Source organism: Syngnathus acus, chromosome 3, assembly GCF_901709675.1.
Source record: "Syngnathus acus chromosome 3, fSynAcu1.2, whole genome shotgun sequence".
Classification (NCBI taxonomy): Eukaryota; Metazoa; Chordata; class Actinopteri; order Syngnathiformes; family Syngnathidae; genus Syngnathus; species Syngnathus acus.
The window spans coordinates 9505439-9529426 of record NC_051089.1 but is presented as its reverse complement, the minus strand read 5'-3'; the positions used below and the strand labels follow the sequence as shown (position 1 = coordinate 9529426).

General features: G+C 42.0%; 1 protein-coding gene across 1 annotated transcript; it reads left to right on the top strand.

Moving 5' to 3' along the window:
* The first annotated feature begins 421 nt into the window (after positions 1 to 421).
* Positions 422 to 23705, top strand: prtga (protogenin homolog a (Gallus gallus)). The gene is made up of 19 exons (XM_037248211.1): positions 422 to 533; positions 1392 to 1694; positions 6646 to 6790; positions 6916 to 7049; positions 7572 to 7868; positions 8087 to 8246; positions 8498 to 8745; positions 9983 to 10147; positions 10415 to 10720; positions 11787 to 11975; positions 17131 to 17226; positions 17440 to 17626; positions 17726 to 17853; positions 18103 to 18273; positions 18598 to 18777; positions 19508 to 19631; positions 19703 to 19832; positions 19968 to 20081; positions 20504 to 23705. Exons 1-19 carry the CDS (start codon positions 467 to 469, stop codon positions 20819 to 20821), a joined length of 3462 nt encoding a protein of 1153 aa, XP_037104106.1. The 5' UTR covers positions 422 to 466; the 3' UTR covers positions 20822 to 23705.
* The last annotated feature ends 283 nt before the right edge of the window (positions 23706 to 23988 follow it).

The window sequence follows — 23988 nt, the reverse complement described above, 5'->3', positions numbered from 1 at the left end:
GCCATGTAAGTGTTTTGGAGGCATTGTTTGTAGTCTGTTTATGGTTTCAACTACAAGTGTCGGAAATGTGTTTTTCTTCTTTTAACACAAACTATTCATGATTAATGGGCAGCCTGTCTCTCTCTCGTGAAACTCTGTTGCACTAGTAGGAAATTACATGTTAAGCATTTGATAACCACTATTAGTAGGCCTACTAGTAGCACTAAATGAGACTAAAGTGGTTGATGCAGTTGCAATGTATACATCTACCGCTAGATGCCGCCATACTCTGGAAACTTTCATAATGGGGAGCCGGGATTGATGATAATGCGGTCCCGTGGAGGGTGGGTCACACTCTCCCAAGCTTCCACTCAGCAATCCCGGGAGGCCGACCAGTCGGCTACTCAGTCAGTCAGCGTTCCACCGCGCTTCATTCGGAGGAAGTCGCTCTGACACACTAGCTAGCATGCAAGGACAATTCACGTAAATGGCGCTTGTCAAGAGGAAAATATATCAGCGTTTGCTGTTCTTTGCCGCTTTTCTTCCAATCTCAGGTATGTTTGGAGCTCTTTTTCATTGAACATCTTTTTTTTTTTTTTTGCCTTATCCAAGTCAGTCAGCACATGAGCAGTGACGTCACAAGAGTGACGATTGGCGACCTCAGCATCAACTGTGTGTTGAAATTATACTTGACATATTAATCTTTTAAAGAAGCCGTGTACTTTTATTTCATAGGAAACTTTAGTAAAAAAGAACAAGAAATAACAGTGTCGGATTCTGAAAAATGTGCTGTCATTCAAAAAGTCATTTTGCATTTCAACGCACCTATATCGTTGGAATAGTCAACTGTACATAAATAGAGGCCAGATTTGAAATCATCAAAAACGTTACAATAATATACAAGGGACAATAGTGAATATTTGTTGACATGGGCTTGATTTACAAAAGTTTTTTTTTTTTAATAAAAGGAGTGTTGTACAAGGTGTTGGGGGGGGGGGGGGCTTGGTAATTATGAAAGACATCGATGTTGTGCTGTTTACATTTTTCTCATTGTTTGGATAGCTCATGCAATTTTAGATGGATTTTTTTCAGCTTATAACTAGAAGCTTTCAGTCTCAGTCAAAGAGTGTATGTAAAATTTGTAAACAAATATGATGTTACATTTGTTTGTATTTTAATTTAAATAGTTTTAAACAAAGCTTGTACAAAGCATACAACAACATCCCAGTAATATATTCTCTCTGCTCTGCAGGGATATTGACTGTAGCTTAATAGGAGATCTTCTCTCCCTCTTTCTTGCTCTTAATTTTTACTGCGTTTCTAGAGCTTAGCGCCCCCCCAGTTGTGGGTCAACTTGGTACTACACTGAAATTAGGCAACTACCGCTGACATGTTTTTCCTATCTTTTTCAGGCGTTTTTTGCTTCAGTGAGTTATTTTTCATCAAGGAGCCCCACGATGTGACGCTCATGCGCAAAGAAGCCGTCATTCTGGACTGTCAGGCGCATGGAGAAACGGCCATCGACGTCCAATGGCTGAAAAACGGCGCCAAAGTGATGGAAAACGAGCGGGTGTACCTGCTCTACAACAGTTCCCTTTACATTTCCGAAGTGGAGAGCAGACGAGGAGACAAATCAGATGAGGGCTTCTATCAGTGCCTTGCCCAAAACAAGTATGGAGCCATCCTCAGCCAAAGGGCCCGGCTGACAATCGCAAGTGAGTAGGACATTGGAATCATGCTCTGTGTTCTAACTAACTAACTAACTAACTAACTAACTAACTAACTAACTAGTTAGCTAGCTAACTAAACTAACCTGCCTACCAACTGATGGAAATGAAGCAGGTATTTTTTTCATAATTGTTAAAAAAAAAATGAATAAAAATGACCATTTCCATATCAATTTATATTTGATTCATAATTCAAACCTAATTTAATTGCACAAGAGATTTAACAAGTTATTTTTGCAGCACAGTTGTCTACAGAATTCAGGGTAGCCATGGTGGGGAAAAGAAAGATATGGTTTGAAAGGGGGACGTGTCCATTGGTGTGTTAATGAAGGAGCAGCGCTGTCCAGGATACCACCTCCCAAAGCTAAGGAGCAGATGACCCCTATTCATCGGCCCGGGCTTTCATGTTATTGCACCCTGATCGTTGGCCGAATTGTTCTTTTGGAATGTGTTCTCCTGTGCTTCTCCCTGTTGGGTGGAGGAGGGACAATGTCCAGGCAGAGGTGTCGGACGTCTCTCTCCTCCTCTTCGCACCAATCAGACATTTGACATTATTTTATGTCATCTCCAAATTCGTATTCAGTGAAATGAAGGAAAACTTCTTATGATGATTGTGTAGCTAATTTGGCATTAGTAGAGCAATAGTGATTTAAGGCTAACAGCATCTGACATTGATTGCGCAAGCAGTAGTCACTGAATTTACATTTATTAACAATCAAAACGCAGCTCCTGTACGACCATAGTGACATCCAAACACAAACAGCACACAAAATAATCATGTAAAATGTAAAAATGTACAAAACCTCTCGTTCTGCTAATGCAACTATCGTTTCCTGGTGCAGCTGTCGTCCCATTGAAAAAAGTGTATTGAGTTAATAATAAACATAAGAGCAGCTTGTAAGCGTTGCTAGTTTGTTTTAAAACGACACTTAGGCCTGCTTGAGGGTCTATCTGGAAGCTCATAAAATTTGCACATACCTGGGAAATGCTCAGTTGAAGGACATGGCAGTAATTGGGGGGGGGGGGGGGGTCACACACACACACACACACACACACACACACACATGAATGTGATTTGCTGTGTCCCTGTACCACCAGCTTAAATGACCAAACTTTATTGCAGGTCAGTTGCCACCGCAGGCTTTGCACAATTGTTCTTCCTGCGTGCTCCCTTGGCCACAGAGTGAAAAGCTTGTTCATCCTCACTCTTTTCCATCATTATTCCCAATACATTCCCAAAAGAATCATCAGAACCACAGGAGCTGTTCAACCCCAGCGAGGCTAATTAGATCAGTTTAAGAAAGGATCAGGCATTGATTTTAAGTGTCCATGTTGTTTGTGCTGCGGTGGTACTAGTTTAACAATGTGACGGTCACTAGGGCACAAAGGTAAGAAGGGATTTGGCCCTGATGAAAGTGGAATGTGACACACTAGCCACGTCATGGGATTTTTGTCAATAGACTTCAGGTTAATAGGGGATTTTAGCCCATAGCTTGGTTTGCTGCTTTGGCCTTTTAAGCTCAAGTTTACTTTCTGTGACAATAAATTAACATCTCTTAGGCTACTTGTACAACTCTGTTGCAAACACTCAAGCAGGATCTTGCCCAAATTTAAATAGACTAGAACCATAGTTAATCTAATTGCTAACAACTGTAGCACACCGGCTGTTAAAGCTAGTGCTGTCTCTTTTCTCTACTCAATTTTCTCCCTTGAGAGATCGTATAACACCTTTAACATGGACAATGTATTCCGTCAGGGCCAAAGATGGGGGTTTGAGTTTAACACCTGACATTCCGTTCTTCCTCTCTGATGGCGACGGCGTTGATATTGTGATTTAATTATCAGATTGCTGGCTGGTGACTGTGTGAAAGCACTTACAACTTGTTGGGTTAGGTGTAAATGGCACACAAATCTTCTGCTGTGCCTCTGATGTGTTTTCTATCCACCTGGCATGTTGTGGCACAATGTGGTACTGCACTGCAAGCATGCAAACCCCCAAAAAAACAAATTTTAACCATGATGTAGTGTCTAAACACTGCATTTTATATGTCAAAATACCTGCTATAAAAAAGGTCATTAAAACAACAGTTCTGTACTTTATACACAGTACTTTATTTCAAGGTACTGACTGGATTCCAGTCGAGTCCCAAAAGGTACCATTAGTGTGCTACCCCTGCAATTTGCCTCTGACCACTTATCTTTTGTCCTGATCTGTTAGAAAATGTGAAATCACACGCTTGTTATTGTCAACGTGCTAGTATATTTCAAGCGTTATGGGCACTAGTCTTATATTAGGCCTTGTACCTTGTAAAAAACCTCAGCAGTGAAGCCAGCGGCCTCCCGGAATACCAGTGTGGCAAGCTGTCCTCACAAGTGTCATTTTTATTGTGCTGCCTTTGTCGGGCTTGTTTTAATGGATTAAACGTCACATGCTGTTATTCATAGTTGCTAAGGACTTGTACTGGTGGAGGAACACGAACAGGGCGAGAGCAAACTTTGCAGCGTGCGTGCAAGTTGTGGCGTAAATGAATGAAGTGGCCTTAAGTTAGACAACGAAAGCGAGGAATCTTGTTTTTCCTCCTCTGCTGAACCCAAAAGGTTACCATGGTTTCCCTCAATGACGAGCGCCGAGGTCAAAGGGCTCCCTAAATTGTTCAATGGAGAACCCAGTTCCCTAATCTTCCGTCCAATGATACTTAAAGTTCCACAGTTACGTCCATAGCCATGTTTTGCATTCTGTGAAATTGTCCAGGTGCTAGTTTGTCTTATTCCCGGGGATATCTCAAAGGTGCTGTTAAACAATCCGTCCCTGTTTACACATTGACCTTTATTTTGGAGATTAAAGACAATGCAATCACTGTGTGCGGCGAGGAGAAGGTTAGTGTTGAATAACTGAAAAACTTTGGAGACGAGATAAGAGGCAGAAGGTGGGGGATGTGCGCTCTCGGGGGTGGGGGGGGGGGGGGGGTCATGCCGCTCATGGGAATAGTTCTTTGTGCAGTCAGGCCAGTGGTCACTTGACTGTCCTGCAGGCTGTGTAGAGCAGCAGCACATCCGCCAGCCCGCTGCTGATTGATTTGTTGCTGTTTTTTCAGCTTTGCATTCTTCTCCTCCCGCTTATCAGGGAGGCTTTCTTTCTTGGGAACCACCACGTGTTGTTAAGGCCTCTTTTCTTCAATTAATTAGTGACCCAACTCAATAGAACTGCAGCGACTGATGTCAGCTGTGACAAGGGCAATTTTCAAACTTTTTTTTTTTTTTTTAGTGGTGCTTTGTGGGAGGGATTTATTTTTCACGGGAGATTCTTTTCGCATAGAATGAGGTGATCAATTTTAATGTCACCCATTGAACCCTCAGTGGGGAGTTAAGTTGGGATAGGAGAGCATTATTGGAAGTATCTATGTAGTTAAGTTACAGAAATGATGACCAGTGTGTCAGCTTACGAATAGCGGGGTCAACTGTAATCACGTTTCATAAAACCAGTTTTTTTTTTTTTTACTGTCTCTTTTTTATTTGTCAAAACAAATAATGGCAAAATTTAGAGCAATTCCATATTGTACTTTGGTCACAGAATGTGCCGCTCTTTTATAATGGCTACGTAGTTTGAGAGAAGTGGTTAGCTGTATAGACCAAAGATGCAGTAACCAGAGCAGAGTGGCTGAACTAATTCCTGGTATTTGTAAGGGAACCTTTGTTTGGGCTTGACCTGTGCACTGACCTCCCGTTTTCTGAGTTGTTGGCATCTGTTGCAAGGAACAGCACACAAAAGTTCCATCAACCTTTAAAGCTTATGCAGGATGTTTTTTTTGAAATTACGATACAAGCCAAATTTGTTACCATTTAACAGTTAATTTCCATATTATGTAGGAAATGCTGCACTGTGGTTGTTGACGAATTCAGAAGGCTGGACTGGCCACGCATAACTCTTGCCTGAGCTGGGTGCTAGGCGGGATTTGTGGAGGTCAGAAGTCAGAGGTTAGCTTGCTGGCTAGGGCAGATGGTCAGCTTCTTTTTGCTTTTGTGGAATGGGCTCACGTAGTATCTATTCTGCTTCCAATTGTTAGGGGAAAAAATACAAATGATTGGTCAAAACGAAAATAAGACACTCAAGTATGAAAATAATCCCGTGATAAATGAATGCGCACATTCGATGCCCATCCAAAGTCTTGAGGTCAGCGGTCCAATCTCAGCTGTGAGTACGTCCATACAATTATTGATTTTTCACCTTGACTCAGTAGATGGTCAATAAGCAATGATCACCCTGCTGTTTGTCAATCCGTCAAGATTTTCCTGAGAAGGAAAGCAGAGGATCAGTGTTGCTCATCTCTCATGCCCTCCGGTCAGAACATGTGGGTGGGTGTGAAGAAGTGGGGGGGGGGGATGCCATTGCCCAGTTGTGTTTTGACATCCAGCGGCCACAGTGGATCTTACAACATAGAAGCGACAGCTCAGGACTAATCTGATTAAACATGACACTGGTTGCATCCCTCCCCCCCCAAAAAAGGACCAGATCCTGACAAGAGTCACTCATCCTGCAAACTAGTTTACGTGTTTACGTCCATTAACAGCTAGCCAACCCGACACTCTCATTCATTGACACCCATGTCACCTACCAGGGGCTTCACCATCTAATCTAGTAGACTAATTAATTATTTTATTTAAAACGTTATTTTACTTACTTGGGATTGACAAACATGGTGACTAATCACAAATGAGGTACAAGAGGCTCCTGAGGCTTGTGGGGGATGGAAGCCCTTTGTGCCCTTGTGGCTTTTAGTGCTTCAACAGACCAGAGATACCCTCTGTCATTGTAGAGCATTTTATTCTAGGCCAAGACAACTTAAATCCTTACACAATAATGCCAATAAAACATTTGTTATACCGGATTTTGTTTTCGAATCCGTACAAAAAAGTCATGTTTTCCTCTGTTCTGCTCCAGGTATTTCATCGTTTACAATCCAGCCAACTTCCACTGTGGCAACCGAAGGCTCGGTTGCCAGATTTTCCTGCAAAATCAGCGCGCACCCTCCTCCCATCATCACTTGGGAATTCAATCGGCTTACATTACCCCTCGCCACTGAAAGGTATGCACTCTGATGTTCTCACTCCAACCTCGTGCTATTTATTTTTCTCCTGCTTCCTGGACTGCAGGGTTAGTTTTGCAATGCTGTGAGTATTCTCGTATATTTCTTACCTTTGTGTCATCCAGAATCACTGTCCTGCCCAGTGGCGCTCTTCAGATTCATGGCGTACAGCGCTCAGACAGCGGCAATTACCGCTGCGTCGCCACTAACATTGCGAACCGGCGACGTAGCACGGAGGCCATGCTCACCGTTATCTCTGGTGGGTCCCAAAACACAATCATGTGCATTCACTTTTGCATTTCTCTTTGCTGCCCTACTTCTAATCTAGTACGTGGACGGTTTCTTTTGGTCCAATAAGATTTCAGCCTCTGTGTTAGCGTGAAATCTAATTTGCCCATGGCTTTCAGAATCAGTAATGTTGGTCTATGTAACTACTAGATGTTACTACATGAAGAATGATCGTGTTTTATATATATATTTGTTTTTTTTCTCAAAATTGACCTTCTGGGCTGGATAGACAACAATAACATCAGATTTTTCCCATCCTTAATTGGTTAGTCAGCGCAAAACCATTCCACTCGCAAGATCTAGTATCGTGATCTGGCCATGTTAAATATATTTAATAATGAGCATCTCAGGTGACTGATATGTATTTTATTTAAATGTTCAATTCTGTCATGCCATCAAAAAATATTCAAAAATATATTTGGTACAGTTGTGCTCTACCAAATGTACCATTGTCTTATTGCATATGCCACATGCTTCCGTCCCCGTGTTGCAGCTCCCAGCCCCCGGCTTCCCCAGAGGCCACGCATCATAGCTGGGCCGCAGAACATCTCTGTGTCGGCGCATCAGAGCGCCACTTTGGAGTGCATGGCCACTGGCAACCCCCGTCCTATCATCTCCTGGAGTCGAGCAGACAGCAAATCTATTGATGTATACCACACCAAAGTGCTGGGAAATGGCAATCTCATCATTACGGACATCAAGCCCCAGCACAAAGGAGTCTACGTGTGCAGAGCCACCACTCCCGGGACACGAAACTTTACTGTCGCAGTGGCCAACGTTACCGTACTTGGTAAAAATGCACTTTATGTTTTATGCTATATTGTACCTGAACGTTGTCACTGCGACTGATTACCACTAACACTGATTATCCTGCATTTTTTAATTTGTGCCAAAATGCTATCGACATATTTGTCCAAGTTAACCTCTTTTTTTTTTTAAAGAATGAAGCATGGTGGACGCAAATCTGTTTCTAAAATGTAATTTCCTATTGATGCACTTCCCACGCAGCACCGCCTTCTTTGGTGGAGTGGCCGGAGAGCCTGACGCGTCCACGTGCTGGCACGGCCCGCTTTGTGTGCCAAGCTGAGGGGTTTCCAACCCCTCAAATCACCTGGCTCAAGAATGGAGAGAGAGTTCACTCCAATGGGCGAATCAAGATGTACAACAGGTAGGTATAGTTCTTTTAATATGAGTATATATAGTATATTTAATATTTAGTTCATTTAAGTTTAACAGCATGCGCGAGAAGCTAACATATCTTTTTATTGTGAATAATTTACATCAAAACACCATGCTGAAGTTGTTTTTGTATTTAATTTTTTTTTATCTAGCTCTTTAACCTTCAATACTCATTAAAGGTAATTAAGGAATTGAGAGATCAACGACATGATCAACTGTGTGTATGTGTCTGTGCTACAGCAAACTGGTCATTAACCAAATCATTCCTGAGGACGATGCCATCTATCAGTGCCAGGCTGAGAACGAGCAGGGCTCTGTGCTCGCCATGGCGAGGCTCATCGTGGTCATGTCAGAGGACCGCCCCAGCGCTCCGCGAAATATCCGAGCGGACACCGTGTCGAGCTCGGCCATCTTGCTGGCTTGGGACAGGCCGCTGTATAACGCTGATAAAGTTATTGCTTACTCTGTGCACTACATGAAGGCTGAAGGTGAGTGAAGAAATTAGGATTGCTGGTCACTGCGACAATCACCCATTGTGCATCCAGTGACTCTCTTATTATTATGTCACATTTATATCATTTGATAAGAACATACTCGTATGATGGGAAAGTAAATTCTGCCTTTGACTGTATCCATCTTTGAATCACACGCGGTAGCGGACCATGTGCAGTTGTTATGCATGGTAGACAGAAGGTCAGTCAAAGAAGAGCTCAGAAAGAAAGAGGAAAAACATCCTTATCTTGACAAACAGGATTAGAGCCCTTTTAGAGCAAAAGTGCAGTGATGTTTCAAGAACCCCGGTCCCTCTTTGGCTGATAACATTCAGGAAGCAGAGAAAACAACTCACAAGGATTGCAGTGTGGCAGCAGAATTTACTTTCAGACTTCCTGGGAACTCTTGCTAGTGACAACAAAAGTCAGAATGGAACAATGTTGCACCTATAGAAAAAAAAAAAAAAAAACCTTGTTCATTCAAGAGCTGCACTTAGTTATAATTCCACTGATTTCAGTTGGTGAGGTGAAATGTACAGAATGCAACAGAGGAAAAGGAACAGCTGCCGGATCTTGTAAGAGAAAAAAAAAAGAAATTTGAAGTGGTTATTGTTAAATACGGCCCTCTGGTTATACTTATTGTGATTTAGTAGATGCCGTGACATCTCAACAGGATGTGAGAATAGCTGTCATGTCAATGTGGTACACAGTTAGCCCCGCACCTGAAGCTGCAAGTGCTCGCACTAAATAGAGTCTCTATAAAGACCAAACTAATTAGCCTGTGGTGGAGTATCCAAAAGTGCATATCCTGGGAAGCTAGTCAGAGGGTATGAATTAAAAAGGCGAGCAGACTTTGTTACTCTTTTCAGGAAAACTTGAAAGAGGCATTCAGTTGAAGGACTTTTTTTTTTTTTAAAGTACTTTGTTGACCAGATCTTGAATTAATTCAGTTTTGCCACGCAACACAAATGAGTTGGCTGCATTATTATTTAAATACATTAAATTATAAAAACTAGGATGTGGAAATGTAGTTATTGAAACAGTTAAGACAACACGAAATAAAAATGAACTTTAATGAAAATACTATTATAACCCTGGACCTTTCAAAAATGTAAAAACTATTATTTTATTATTTTTAAACCATTGGTTCATTTTCATTTTGAAGAGTGCAGTAACTTATTAAAAATTGTGACACTTGACCCTTAGCTACTCTTAAATGTTCTCATTTGTCCAGGACTAAACAACGAAGAGTACCAGATTGTTATTGGAAACGATACCACTCGCTATATTATTGATGACCTGGAGCCAGCTCGTAACTACACCTTCTATGTTGTGGCTTACATGCCCATGGGAGCCAGTCGCATGTCCGACCACATGTTCCAGCACACGCTCGAGGATGGTGAGTCGTTTAACAGTCACAAACTTTACAATATTAAAACAAGTTAGTAGTTTGTTTACAAGATATTTTATTGCAGTTAATGAGTATCGTTGGTGTTGTTGACGTAAAGGTGGGGTGGGGGTCGAGTATCTCTCCTGCCTGTGATTGTGTACACAAGCTTATTTATGGCTGTGTTAGCCATCATATCACATTCTCTTGGATTCTTGGAGAACCTCATTTGATCTCCTGGCCCGCAAAGTTGATCGCTCCTTTCTTGTTTGTTCACAGTTCCCCTCCGCGCTCCCGAGCTCAGCCTCACCAGCCGCAGCCCCACCGACATTCAGGTGTCATGGCAACCCCTCCCCGCCAAACTGAGCCGGGGCCGAGTCTCTGCCTACCGTTTGTGGTACCGAACTAGTACTGAGAGCTTAGCCTCACAAATTGAGCTGCTGGCACAGAAGACGCAGTACCTCCTCGAAAACCTGCAGCCTGACACCATCTACCTCCTGCGAATTGCTGCCGCCACAAGCGTTGGGTGGGGTGAGCAGTTGGCCTGGACCTCCCACCGCACCCCAAAGGCATCCAGTGCTCAAGGTGAACATGGTCGTACCAAATAGTCCTTAGCCTTACTTCGATAGCATTTATGGAACTTATATTTTTTAAAGGACTTTAATTCCACTTTAAAATACAACAAGCACATTTTAACATATATAATATATATAGAGAGAAGGAGAAATTCATAAGACTAGAATATTGTACAAACAGTGTATCGATCGCTTTAACAAATCCATTTCTGTGTCAATGCATCAAATCTAAATGTCTATTTATCGGTTCAATTTTTTTGCACACTGGTGGCAAAGGCACCAACCTTGAATTCCTCCTCTCCGTCTAACTGCTTAGAGAGTTTTGCCAATAATCTTGTTAAGGCATTGCGTTTGTTACTCGCTGACCTTTGCCCTGCGCTTTCAGTAACATTGGAAGGGTTTCAGTCATGGGTCATAAAGGGAGCCACTCAGCCCTCCGGGTGGGAAAGACAAGAGTAGATGATGGCCATTTAGAAGCTTTGAGGTGGTGGTACAAGAGTCGGGGGCGGTTGTGGGATTCTCTTTGCTGTGTGTCTTCTGTTGAAATTCAGGTGTCTGCTAACATTCCTAAAATAAGAATGTGTGAAATCGCTCCCTCTGTCGTCACGGAGGTCGTGCCTGCTGTGGATTAAGTGTGGAGCAGCTGGTAAACATCAAATGAGTTTCGCTTTTCAAAGACGACGACTCTGACTAGAAACAGCTTCCTGCGGGGAGTGTAGCTTCCTGCCAAGAAAAAGGTTGACAGCATGGAAAGCCGTTTGAGATTTTTACCTGATCACTCGCTTAAGATCCATGTGGCATACTAGTTGGACAACTTCATATTACGATTGAGGTTAAGCCATTGACTAGGACTACTAGTAAGTAGTGACGTAAAATTGTACTACTTAACATTGTACTACATTACAAGAAAGACATTATATTTCGAATGTGCGATAGTCGTCCTTTGGGTGTGCGGAATTGTGCTACTCGTAAAAATAGCGTACTATGCACCAAGCTGGATATTGAATAAATGACTGTTTGGAAAATATAATGCTATCCTTTTTCTGATGATTAAACCCCCCTCCACCCCCCTACAGTTCCTCTTTCTCCTGAGCTGAATTTGGAGCCTTTAAACTGCACGACAATTTTGGTGCGCTGGCTGCTGGCACCGAGAAATTCAGCCAGCGTGCAAGGCTACAAGCTGTTCTACCACGAGGAGAGCCAACCTGAGAGCGCCCCGCTTCAGCTGCGTGCCTCGGACCACTCACATACGATTGGAGGCCTCGGTAAGTTTATCGGAATAATTTCATTTGACATAAGTACATATTGATGCTGTCAGGCCTTATGTCCAAATATGGTCAATTTTAAATGATGGTAAATTCTTTTTTTTCACAAATCAAGACTGTTCCTACATCATCTGTTATTTGTTCCCATCATTAACCAATGCAACATGATGTGGCCTCAAAAGTCCGCAATCCTTCCATGCAGAAGCTTGTTTTTGCATATCTTATGGCAGGCAAGCTGGATTTTCCTGATAAATTGGCTTAACTTTTGTTCAGAACAATACGGGACCTCATCTCACTACCGTGACCTCCTTGCCGGACGGACTGCATGTGTGTGTGTCCTTTCAGCAGCTGCTGGATAGTGTTGGGAGCACATCACAGCTCCTCTGGCCCTTGAGGTCACTCACATTCATTCTGGCTTTTATTTTGTTTGGGAGAGGTCCCACGCAATGCAGTGGACAACTGACCATCTGTGGCCGGAGGGGGTCAACCAGGTGGCTAACAGCTGACTTGTAAATCAGGCTGTGATGCTTCTATAGCATCCAAGAGAAACGAGCAGGCGCAATAAATTGCCTGCGGTGCAAAAACTGTGCAGCGTTTCATGTAGCTCTTTGCTTTTGAGTTAGTCCTGCTGCATGCGTTACTGCAAACTAAAATAGAAAAAATGGGAGCGGAGCTGTCACTTTTACTTTCCTTCATTACAGTGTATGACAATATAGATTTTCTTCACTTGATGTCAGACTGAATGCTTTGAATAAAATACCTCAACTGTGTGGAAATAGATGCTGATAATCATTAAGCCACTCTGTGAACTTAAAATGACATCAAACCAAAGTTTGAACTAAATAAGGATTCCTCGTTTCCAAAGGAGAGCCTTGGTGGTGTTTTGAAGAGCGGGGACAGATTTATTATGCCTTTTATGGCCACTGTGAGCAGTGTTGCTGACATCAAAGTCTCTCATTGTGTTTGGCTTTCAAAGTCACAAAGCTGGTTTATTAGCCGAGGCTTGAAAGCAACGTGGCCCCTCACCGGCCGAGCTGTAGGCCAATCAATCGGTGTGTTTCCATGCGTTAAGGAAAACCCAACTTTTTAAAAGTTCATTTAGCACACATATCAAACAGCCAAACCAAAAATTTGATTGGACAAGCAATGATGGATAATCCACACTCATCATGCAAGTCTTGCAAAATGGAGAGATGGATAATAATTCTATGAGGACCTTCAAGTATTGTGTTCAGACATGATAGGAGTACTGTATGTGTATTGTGGTTCTTTTCTCGTGACTGATATGGAAAACACAGCATCTGGCCTCCTGTGAGGCAACAATACAAACTGTGCCAGTGAAAGTCCTGCTGGGCTGCATCCATTAACATCTTGAAAGTTGCAAGATAACCTTTATTAGTCCCACAATAGGGAAATTTACTAGCTTGTTTTCATGGCGGTTAGGGTTCGATCGTGATAATATTGCTTAGAGGCATGAATTCTTCATGTTGTGGACTTCATAAACTTTGAACACCCTCTACGGACATTTAAAGGGATCCTTTGCACGGCAGAATCAATCAGCATCCAAAACTGTTCAATGGCTTCCGTTTTCATTTTTGAGGTTCCTTTCACACACCATTTTTGGTGGGTCGTCTTTTGGTGTGCCTGAAGTTATATTGTGGGGTGTGTGTGTGTTTTTTACCCTCTCAATGAGCGTGAATAAAAATAAGACCATGTTTTTTTTTAGGCTTCACCACATATCGTGGCTGCAATGTAAGCAGATATGCATGAAGTCCTTAACAAATGCTGCAGATTCATTTTCCTGAAGACCGGAAGATCTTGATCATTTGAATATTCTTCTACTGTAAATGGCATTTCCAATCCATCTATTTGTCCTGTCCTTCTGTTGTCAATAACATTGATTTTGGAATGCTCAGCTGTGACCAAAGTGGACGTTGCTGAGTCAGCTCTTTGTGTATGGCTGCACAAGGGCGTGCTTTGAGCTGTCTGGTATAGTCGAAAATGACAGTCCCAAATGATTGAAAGCCCACCGGGAGGGACAGGAATGTGTTCCGGAGGTTCCGCTCGGGTGTAAAAGGTGTGACCTTTTCCTCGTATGTGTTTGTGGACTGTGTCCTTTGCCTGGACCGTGAGAAGTGCTCAAATAATTCATACCTTGTGGCACCAGGCACGTCATGTGACTTCGTGTCTCACAACAACACATTTGTTTATTCTGTTAATACAGTGCATATCAAATAGTCGGGCGGGTCTCCCTGGTGGGCTTGCAGTGCGATGCCGGGGATGGGGGGAGCATGTTAATTAGGCTTATTTAATTAATTAGGCTTAATTGTGCTTGTAATTATTTTATAGACAAATTATATTATTTATAGTCACTGAGGAGAGTTCGGGGTGGGGGTGAAATATTTTCTTCTTCCTGGGGGGGGGCATAAAAGAAAATAATTGAGAATGCAACCCCAATATGCATGAGGCATATTATTCTTGAAATGACTTTAGTGATCTTCTTGCACTGGCATTTGTGTTTGTTTTGTGTGCGCTAGGGTGAGAGTGAGGATGCGGGGGACGGGATGATAGATGCTGGGGCGAGGGCTCATTTGGGGAGTTGACATTTACGACCCCTGTTCAGGCCAGGCTCGCCTGGGGGGCCTTTTGCAGGGCAGAACAAAACCTCAGAGGCCAGTGGGATCTGCATTTTGGAGGTTAAAAAAAAAAAGAAGAAAAGAGTGACCACTAATGGCCTAAATATGCCCTTTAATACAAACAGCATGATTTATGGAAGTCAAGCCGTGAGAGATTTACACCAGTGGGAAGGACAGGAAAATCCTTTACTCGAGGGATCGCTCCCCACTAAAGATCCAGTATTCTAATGAAACAATTTGTTGTAATCTAGGTGTATGAATAATTTAATCCTATTGGATTGAGTAGCCAATGAATTGTATAAATTAGAAGCAATATTTGGGAACTTTTATTAGGTTCTTTGGTGCCTATTGATTGGGAGAGACACTTTTTATTGTGAAATGTTATTGTTTAGAAAAAGGCAAATGTTTTTAATTGCATTGGTGCCTGGAGAAACGTGTGTCAAGATGTATGAGTTTTTCGTGTCACGAGCAGTCATTCAAACCTATTTTGCTTTGACTTGGGTGCAAATATTTGAGATACGGCGTGGCAGTGAACGCGAGTCAACTCACAACAAGCAGCAGTTTTTTAATTGAAGCTTTAAAGTCTACTAGCTTGATGCTAACACATTACTGGAAACATTAACAAATTACATTTAGGTCGATTTAGGCGACAGAACACAAATGGTGCAGCAACAGAGATAACAGTAGTCTCAGAGATCTACGTATAATTTATCCTCTGCCAAGAGCGACAAATCTTTGTTGAAATGGACTAATGACATTCCCATTCCTTTCAATGCGTAGTGAGTTGAGTTGTACTTTGGCAGTGCACCAGCCAAGCAAAACTGACCCGGGACACGTTTTTGGAAGATTGGCTGTACTAAACCATAACAACATACTGTAACGATAATGAACCCCACACACTTCCTTCATCATTTCAATCAGTTCAATATTTTAATTTGACACTCGGTAAAATTGCCGTGTTTTTCCACTCACTTCCTGTGCTTGACCCCCACAGTCCACCCCTCCCTACCCCACCCCCTTCCCAAAAAGCCCTATACCCCTCCTTTTGCAGGATTTAGCTTGCCCGGATTCTATGTCAAAGGTCAGAGCCCAGATGTCACAGCTTACGCCTCCTAACCCCCCACTCCCCTCAAAAAAAGCTCCCACCCACTCTGTCAAAGATCCTCTGTGACATAATTAAGCCAGTTCCTTTGTATTGAGATGCACGTAATGCTTCTCTTTTGAGGTGGACACAGAGGCGTCAAAGTTAAATGTTCAGTCAGGTGTTTGAGTTTGACATCCAAATCTCTGCTCAAACAGTTTGTAACTTCATGCAGAGTATGATGGCAAATTTAGGGGAACTAATAAGCATGGCTGTGAGGTTCTTCTCATATTCCACACCCGTGACCTGAGTTTTCCAGAGTTTTATCTCAGGCTGACCCCCTGGCCTTGGTCCGGCTCCAGTGCAACTCCACTGGCCTGTGGGGGGGTGGAAGGAGAGCCTTACTCCTCCCCCTCTTAAACATCTCATGCACACAACTTTTTTTCTCTGCTTACTCTGCTAATCTTTAACATGATACATGTAACTGATCACAAAAATAGGTACACATGCACCAATAGTTGTGACAATAGCTTTGTATAAGAAGTATTGGCCTTGAGATACGAGCAACCTTGCCTATTTTCTGTGCTTTGACTTGCGAGTATATACTTGAGACTGGCTCATGTACAGTGTCCAAAACCAAGTGCCGCTGTCCTGCTTGTTTTACATCTCTCTCATCCAACATCCTGATTCAAATGATCATGATAAGGCTTCTTCAGAGCTTGCTGAGCTTGCTTACTGTATGTCTTTATTGTACTGCCCCCTCGTGGTCAAGAATGACACCAAAAGGAGCTGCACAATGGCCAAGAAATAAATGTGGTGAAAAAATTCTTTAGATTATATTTGTGTCATTTCTGTATTTTTTTTTTTTTAGAAAGTACGATATCACACAGTTCTATGTTTGTTTTTAGAAGCACTTAACATTTCTTACATTACTTATTTCAATATTTTGCACTAGATTTGATCTATACCTTTGTGAATTTTAAATTTGACATCATTTGAATTGAATTGGATTTGATCACATGACCAGGGTTCTTAAGGTCACTGTGGCTCACAACTGCTGTTGACCACCCCCAGTGACCTTCCCAGGAGATTTTGTTAGTCCGGTCACCGCCCCTCCACCCCCAGTTGTGACTGTGAATAGAAGTGTCCACTGGCCGGTGAGCTGGGCAGGAGAAAATCCTTTTTTTTTTTTTTTTTTGCATTCAAAAGCTGGGTGTCAGGGTGATGGATCCACTCAGTCTTATAGTGAAAGCATCTGTCCATTGCTCTCAGTCCCACCACATCATCCCATCCAAAGCCCACAATGGCCACTGAGTTCAGTCAGGGTGAAAAGGTACTTTTAATTCTCAGTGATCACAAGCAGAACTCTTCTTTTATCAGCATCTACAACTGATTCCCATGATTTGATTTTTGTCATTTTCTTTCTCTTAACATGTAGACCCACGAAAGAAGTACCATGTGAAGTTTCTGGCTTACAATTTCCTTGGAGATGGCTACCAGGCAGATCAGACTATCAGCACCCCTGGATGTGTCTGTAAGTTTACAAATGAAAACCACTTCATGTGTCAACAACACTGAAAAAAAAGATGCAAACATGTTTTCATGAGAATCTCTCAAGCATATTTGAACTTCTTCGAACACACTTTCAAACCACGCCATTAGCAGAGGTTCGCTGTATTTTACCGTCTGATCTACATGTCGTCACGATACCAACACCAACCAATCTAACACTCCTCTCATTTCTCAGCTGTTCGGGATCGCCTAGTGCCGCCTCCACCGCCTCCACACAACGTGCACGCGCAGGCCAACAGTTCGTCAAGCATTTTTCTTCACTGGGGCCGACCAGCTTTCACCTCCAGCCAAGCAGTCAACTACACTGTCCGCTGCAACCCCGTCGGCTTGCAGAACGCCTCCCTGGTGCTCTACCTGCAGACGTAAGAGCTTATTCTCTCTCCATGTGCCATGAACCAAACATGCCTTGTGGACATGTATGCATCAGGCTTATGTTTTTTTTCTGTCTATCTTTTATTTAGGAATGAGCAAAGCCTTTTAGTGCGAGATCTGCAGGCTAACACTAAGTATGAATTTGCTATCCGGCTTCATATTGACCAGCTATCCAGTCCATGGAGTCCCGTGGTCTACCAGAGCACTTTCCCTAAGGGTCAGTGCCTTTTCATGTACAAATCACTAATATTATTGTCATCATTGAATCTTACATTTTGCATTGAACACATGTCAATTCTTTGTATGCAACTTGCAGTGATCTAATGGTTAGAACATCGACTTTTTCTATAAACATGCAAATTAGGATCCCATCAATTATGAGGGGGAGAAATGACAACATATTGGAAGTCGGACAAGTTTAGGCACCTCGATTGACTTGACTTGTCTTGTCTCCCATCTATCCCAGCTCCCACGCTGCCTCCCACCAGCATCAAGGTGACTTTGATCGAGGAGAACACGGCCCTGGTGTCATGGAAGCCCCCGGAGGAAGCCAACCTTTCTGTCACACACTACACAATCTTGTATGCCTCCAGAAATGAGTGGCTCACTGGGGAATGGCAGGTGGTGCAAAGAGAAGGTAACTATGTGTGTATGTGGAAAGAGAGAGAGAGGGAGACAGATAATTGGACAAAGCTCATGCGCCAGTCCTAGATTGTGATGATGCACTGAGTAATGGAAGACTTTTCACTGGTGGTCAATGACTTTTTTTTTTTTTTTTTACTTAGTTGCTCGGTCAGTGCGTTCTGTGACCACACAGTGGCATCACCACTTTGCAACCCTACAAGATGTTTATATTTCAATAATGTGTGGTTTTTTTCTCTTGTCATTTAACAACTTTATGTGTCAACATTTTGGTGGAAACAAAACAAAAATAAGAGCACTGGGTCTGTTTGGCTGACAGGGAGCATCACCATGGCGCTGCTGGAGAACTTGAAGGCCGGCCAGTTCTACCTGGTAAAAGTGTCGGCGTCCAACAACATGGGCGATGGGCCTTTCTCTCACATGGTGGAGCTGACGGTGCAAACAAATCCCTCCTCCGGCAACGACCCGCGGCTCTCACGAGGTTCCACAAGCTCCAATGGTCAGTCATCGTTTCATTTCATGTTTACTCTTTTCCAAATCAAGTCTCGTTTAATTTTGCTGGCCTTAAGCATCGGCTATTATTTCCAAGATGTTTATGATTGTTTTACCAGTTCTTCTCATTAATGTGATCATAGTCATTCAAATAATATTGCTCCTTGCACACAATGCGCACTTTGGAAAAACTTGCAATTGCTAAGCAAAGTGTTTCTCCATCCAGAAGAGAAAGCTTCATCCACTTACAATGAAATTTAATACTTTCTTTTGGTCATCAGAGGGCGTAGTCTCTTAAAGCCAAAGTTGGCAGTCATTTGCTCCATAGGCGTGCGACAAGATTTGAAATGCCATACAGAAATTAGGTCTATTATAGTATTTAATTTTGCCCTTGTTTACTGTTAAATGATGTACTCTGGTAGAACACTTTTTAAAAAGTATTGGCTCTTGTATGAAACAAATTTGATCCAAATTGTGAATCGTTCCTGTAAATAACAAGGAATTACAAAATACTTGCCAAAAGTGGCCATGATAGAATACAAAGAGATTCATTTTTTATCTAGTTAAAGAGCTGAAGTTGAACATGATCAAATCAAAGCAAAATCCCCACCCCTGTAAAGTTTCACTCCATTTGTATTAATGCAGACAAACTGGTTCATCAAACAAGCAAGGCAGAAACAAATAGCCAGCATAGAGCCTCGAGGAACATTCTGACCTCTTCATCTTGATTTTTACAGCCTTTTCCAATGGCTTCTACCACCTGGACCAAACGTCAATGACAGGCATCACTGTGGGGGTCTCCATCGCACTCACGTGCATCATCATCTGTGCTTTCGTCATACTTTGCAGAAGCAAACACAGGTACTACAGAATATTTCTTGTTTGGTATCCACGCTTCAGTCAGTTTTATATTCCTTGTCCGTTGTCTCTAGGAAACCATCAGGTGTTAAAGGAAGGAGCCCATCCGCCTCCTCTGGAGAAAGCCCCGACTCAGATGACCCGGCTGAGAACACCGACGTGAGCGTAGCCATGATGAGCCAGAATCATTTCATCGATAGCAAGGTGCTTAACGCAGAACATAAGGCCGCGTGAATCATCCAGTCATCCATTTTCCATTCCTATGTTTTTTGTTACTAGGTAAGAAAAGAGCTTTATCTTTCCATAGGACGCTTATGCTTATTTTGTCTGCTGTCGCAGGGTGGAACAAATCTCATCATCAATTCCCTTGGTCCAGTTCAGCCTAGCGCTGAGAAGAAAAGCAAATGGTTTTCCTTCAGTAGTCATGGCAACAAGAGTGTTAAGGACGTGCAGGTAAGTAAATAGCTCAAATCAAGCATTGTAAAAGTAGAATGGTGATCTGTCAATCTATCACAGCATCTCAATTGGATTTAAGGAATCAGGAATAATTCTATGTATGTCAAGACAGTGATCATGTTAATAATGGAATATAACAAACAACAATTTGAATCGGAAAATTGGTTTCAATTTAAAAGATGAGTGCATGAGTCAAACTGAAGCGAATCGCTTCACTCATAAACTTGAATATATCGAGACACGAATCAAATCGAATTGAACCGAATCAAATGGTTTGACTATTATACTACATACCGTTGTTGATTTGTCGAGGTATGTATCAAATCGATTTTTATTGGAGAGACGCACAACCCGAATGTTAATGATTTCTCACAATAATTAGGGCGTATTAATGTGGAACATTTGCTCTGTATTTGCAGAAGATGAGACTCGGGCCCACCTCCTACCAGCCAGGCTCCACCGTACTGACCTATAATAAGGAACTGTCGGTCACCGCAGATGAGCCCGTCTCCCTGCATTCTCTGCTGGGGGGAGCCGGAGATTCGGAAGGCTCCTCCAGCAGCGACTCCGGTCGCTTCTCGCAAAACGACACAGTCATGACCGATCTTTCGTCCGGTCCGAACAGCCGCCAGCCGTCTCTGACGGCGGAGGACAGCGGTGGTGGTGAGGAAGAGGTAGAAATGCATCATCTGGCACAGGATGATCAGTCGGACTTTGAGGTTGGTGGAGTCTGTTGAGGAGCTCCGCTGTCATCGGGAAGCCCAAAGTGCTCGGCCTTTCAGTGTGTGAGGTTGTGTGAGTGTATTATGTGTGCGTGTATATGCATTCCCTGTGCGCGGGTGCGTGCGTGCGTGCGTGCGTGTGCATGTGTGTGAGACCATTTTTTTAATCTTCATCTTCAAGCCTGCTCCATTTTACAATTTTTTTTTGTCAGCAGGCATTTTCTTTTCATTTTTTTTTTTTTATTCTCTTTATTTGTTTTGTATGTCATTTAAAAAAAAAATCTCACCCACCATGAATGTTAAAGAACCAAACTTTATTTAAGAGAGTTTATCACTGGAGTGAAAGGGAAGTCCTTTTCGCTGATTATCTACCTCGGTTCGCTTGCGAGCCAAACCTCGGCTGTATATTTAATAACCACTGTGTTATGCAGCTTTACATAACCTGTGATACTTCCTGATGATTTTTTTTCCTCATTGTCATCCCATTTTGTCTGGATTTTTCTTTTTTTTTCTTATTCACTGGAATATAAGGGCAGTGCCGCTTCCATTCCTTTTTTCTCGCGCTGGAAGCAAAACATACATTTGTCTCCTCAGGTGTGGCCGTGGCCACGGGAGGTCATGAGCCAAGAGCCAGTATTAACAAGTGTTATCTAATTCATTATTGAGTGATGGCATGGAAGCAATATTGTTTGTTGATGTTAATATGCAGCTGCCCTTGCTGTTCCTGTTATACTACCTCCCGTTAATTTGATACTTTGTCGGCTTTCTTAAACTCAGGGAATTTTTTTTTAAAAATCATGTCGTGTTATGTACATGGTGAACTGACAGGGTATCTTCTCAGTACTAAGTAAGCTGTGCGTAATTGCCTAATAGATTTGCTATGAATGTATCTCTATGCCAGTAGCTGAGACCTCCCATGCTTATGTGATTCTTTTTTTGTATTGTCTTCTACGTCTACCTCCTGCTTGTGTCGGTGGACACAAAGCAAGTGTATGGCCAGCCATTTGAGCATTTACTCCATATCCACTTTAAATGCTCAAACAGCTTGATACGAGTGCCGACAGTGGCATGCGGGTACTGAGCCGCCTGATAATTGGCCTTAGTGTGGACGCATCTCGACTCTCAGAGGCCGAGCGCGGCCTTGTTTTTCTCAGGTTAGAGGATGCGAATCCATAAAGAGTGGTTGGAGTAACACATCGCGAGTGTTAAATAATCAGGGATGAAAGTGAAGAATCTTAATGAATGACGTAAAGTTCAACTTCCTGAAAATTTCTATTTTTGTGAGAAGCTTTGTACTACTGAGTACAGAATGTAGTTGAATCGAGTGCCACATCTTTTTTTTTTTGTTTTCCTCTAGTGTAGATAAAGATTAGCACTTGTCTCCCAAGTAGTTTTATATTAGCAGGCCAATACGCAGCAGTGACCGACGCTATTACCCAAAGACATGTTTGCATACCTGACATTTTATTTGTTTTGAATTAGGGCTGAATGATTTGGAAAAAGAAACTAATTGCAACTCAGGGTCTCTCTCTCTTTCTCGCTCAGCCTTTGTTGCATGATACTACATTATAATGTGTTCATTTGAGTTTGATTCATTGTTCAGCCCTAATTTGTGTCTCGTCAGTGGACAGGAGAATGTGGAATAATCAAACGCGTTAAACCAAAGATGAAGATCAGCCGAGGCGCTGCTCCTCAAAACCATGCCTTTAATGCACATTTGTGGCCTTGAACTAGGACAAGTTCTCCAGGGAAGTGCCAGCAGCATTGAGTGGCAATTCATAAATATTCCTATGCTGCACATATACACAAAAATGACCCTCATGCTGAGTTCCTCCAAAGCTGTTGCAATCAGATGTTTGTACATTGTAGGTCAGAAGTATATCGATTCTTTGTGATCTGTGTTGCTTGCAAACGTGCACCCAATCATCCATTTTGTGTTTCAGGTACTACTGCATCTTGATTTACAATTTTATGAAAAGATGTAGGAAGATGTAGGAAAAAGTAGACATAAGATTTCAAATTTAGTTAAAAAAAATGTATTCACTTGGTCAAATGCCCATCCTTATATGAAGCCGATTAATATTTTGACGTGTTTTTTTTTTAATGAAAGATTGCAGAAATATCAGCAGGTGCACGGATTTTTTTTACATTGCTGCTTCTAATCAGAGGATTAATCAGGGGTCGTTTTTTGGATGATACAATCAGTTACATTTTCTTTTCAGGAGCAAACATAAACCAAAGATGCTTTTTTTCTAAAAGGTCACTGTTGCATATTGGCAAGAATGAATCAGTTCATATGCATCGTTTCTATGTGTGATTTGTTGTCCTTGTCCAGTCTTTTCATATTTTTGACACCCCCCTAAAAAATATATATATACAACAGCACACTGCGCTAAATAATGCAATGGTGGTACTCTGTTTTGTGATTAGGATTCCCATAAAAGGTGCTACTGTAGTTGTTTTTGGGATCAATGATTGTGAGAATCTGGACAAATGCAACTTATTCACACAAGAGAACACAACCTTGCATGTTGTCCTGCTCTCTTCTGATGTGTTTCTATCCGATCATGTGAATTGCAAGGGATGGAATTGGCTTTCTTGATTTCTCCCTTTGGGCAGTAATGTTGTGACGATTATTAGTTCAAGTGTCAAGAGCCATGGGTCAATTTTTTTTTATATACATATATAAAAACTCAGGGGGACCCCGAACTGCTCCTCAGAAGAGAAAGTCGGGATAATTGAATGTATTTCTTGTGTTTTCTGATGATTTTTTTAATGCTTGTTTGTTTGTCTTTATCGTCACAATTATTTGCATTTGTTTTTGACATTTCTTTTAGGAGATCATTGACTGTGTTTACTTGTGAAAAGTCTGATTCTCAATAAAAGTACAATAATTCAACAAACCTGTCTTTTTTAAATGAATAAGTATGTGAGTTCGGCTCATGAAAAAACTATTTTTATATTTTAGAACTACTTTATTAGTGAATCTGTCGCTCGAGGAACGACTAAAATAAAATTATTTAACCACGTTTGTGTGTGTGTGTGTGTTTTTTTTTTAGACATTTTCTATTGTTAACCAGCAAATTACTTGTTAAATGTGTAAAAAAAAAAAAAAAAAATATTTCCACAGTCAGTGGAAACGAATGCAATGCGCTTTCTGTTTTGTCACGTTTCCTTGTTTA

Bases quoted from the DNA above. Each gene is read 5' to 3' on its own strand.
- prtga (XM_037248211.1), top strand. From the start codon at position 467: ATGGCGCTTGTCAAGAGGAAAATATATCAGCGTTTGCTGTTCTTTGCC. The intron at 8,746-9,982 runs GTGAGTGAAGAA...TCATTTGTCCAG, and splicing joins GCACTACATGAAGGCTGAAG to GACTAAACAACGAAGAGTAC. The intron at 17,627-17,725 runs GTAAGAGCTTAT...TCTTTTATTTAG, and splicing joins CTGGTGCTCTACCTGCAGAC to GAATGAGCAAAGCCTTTTAG.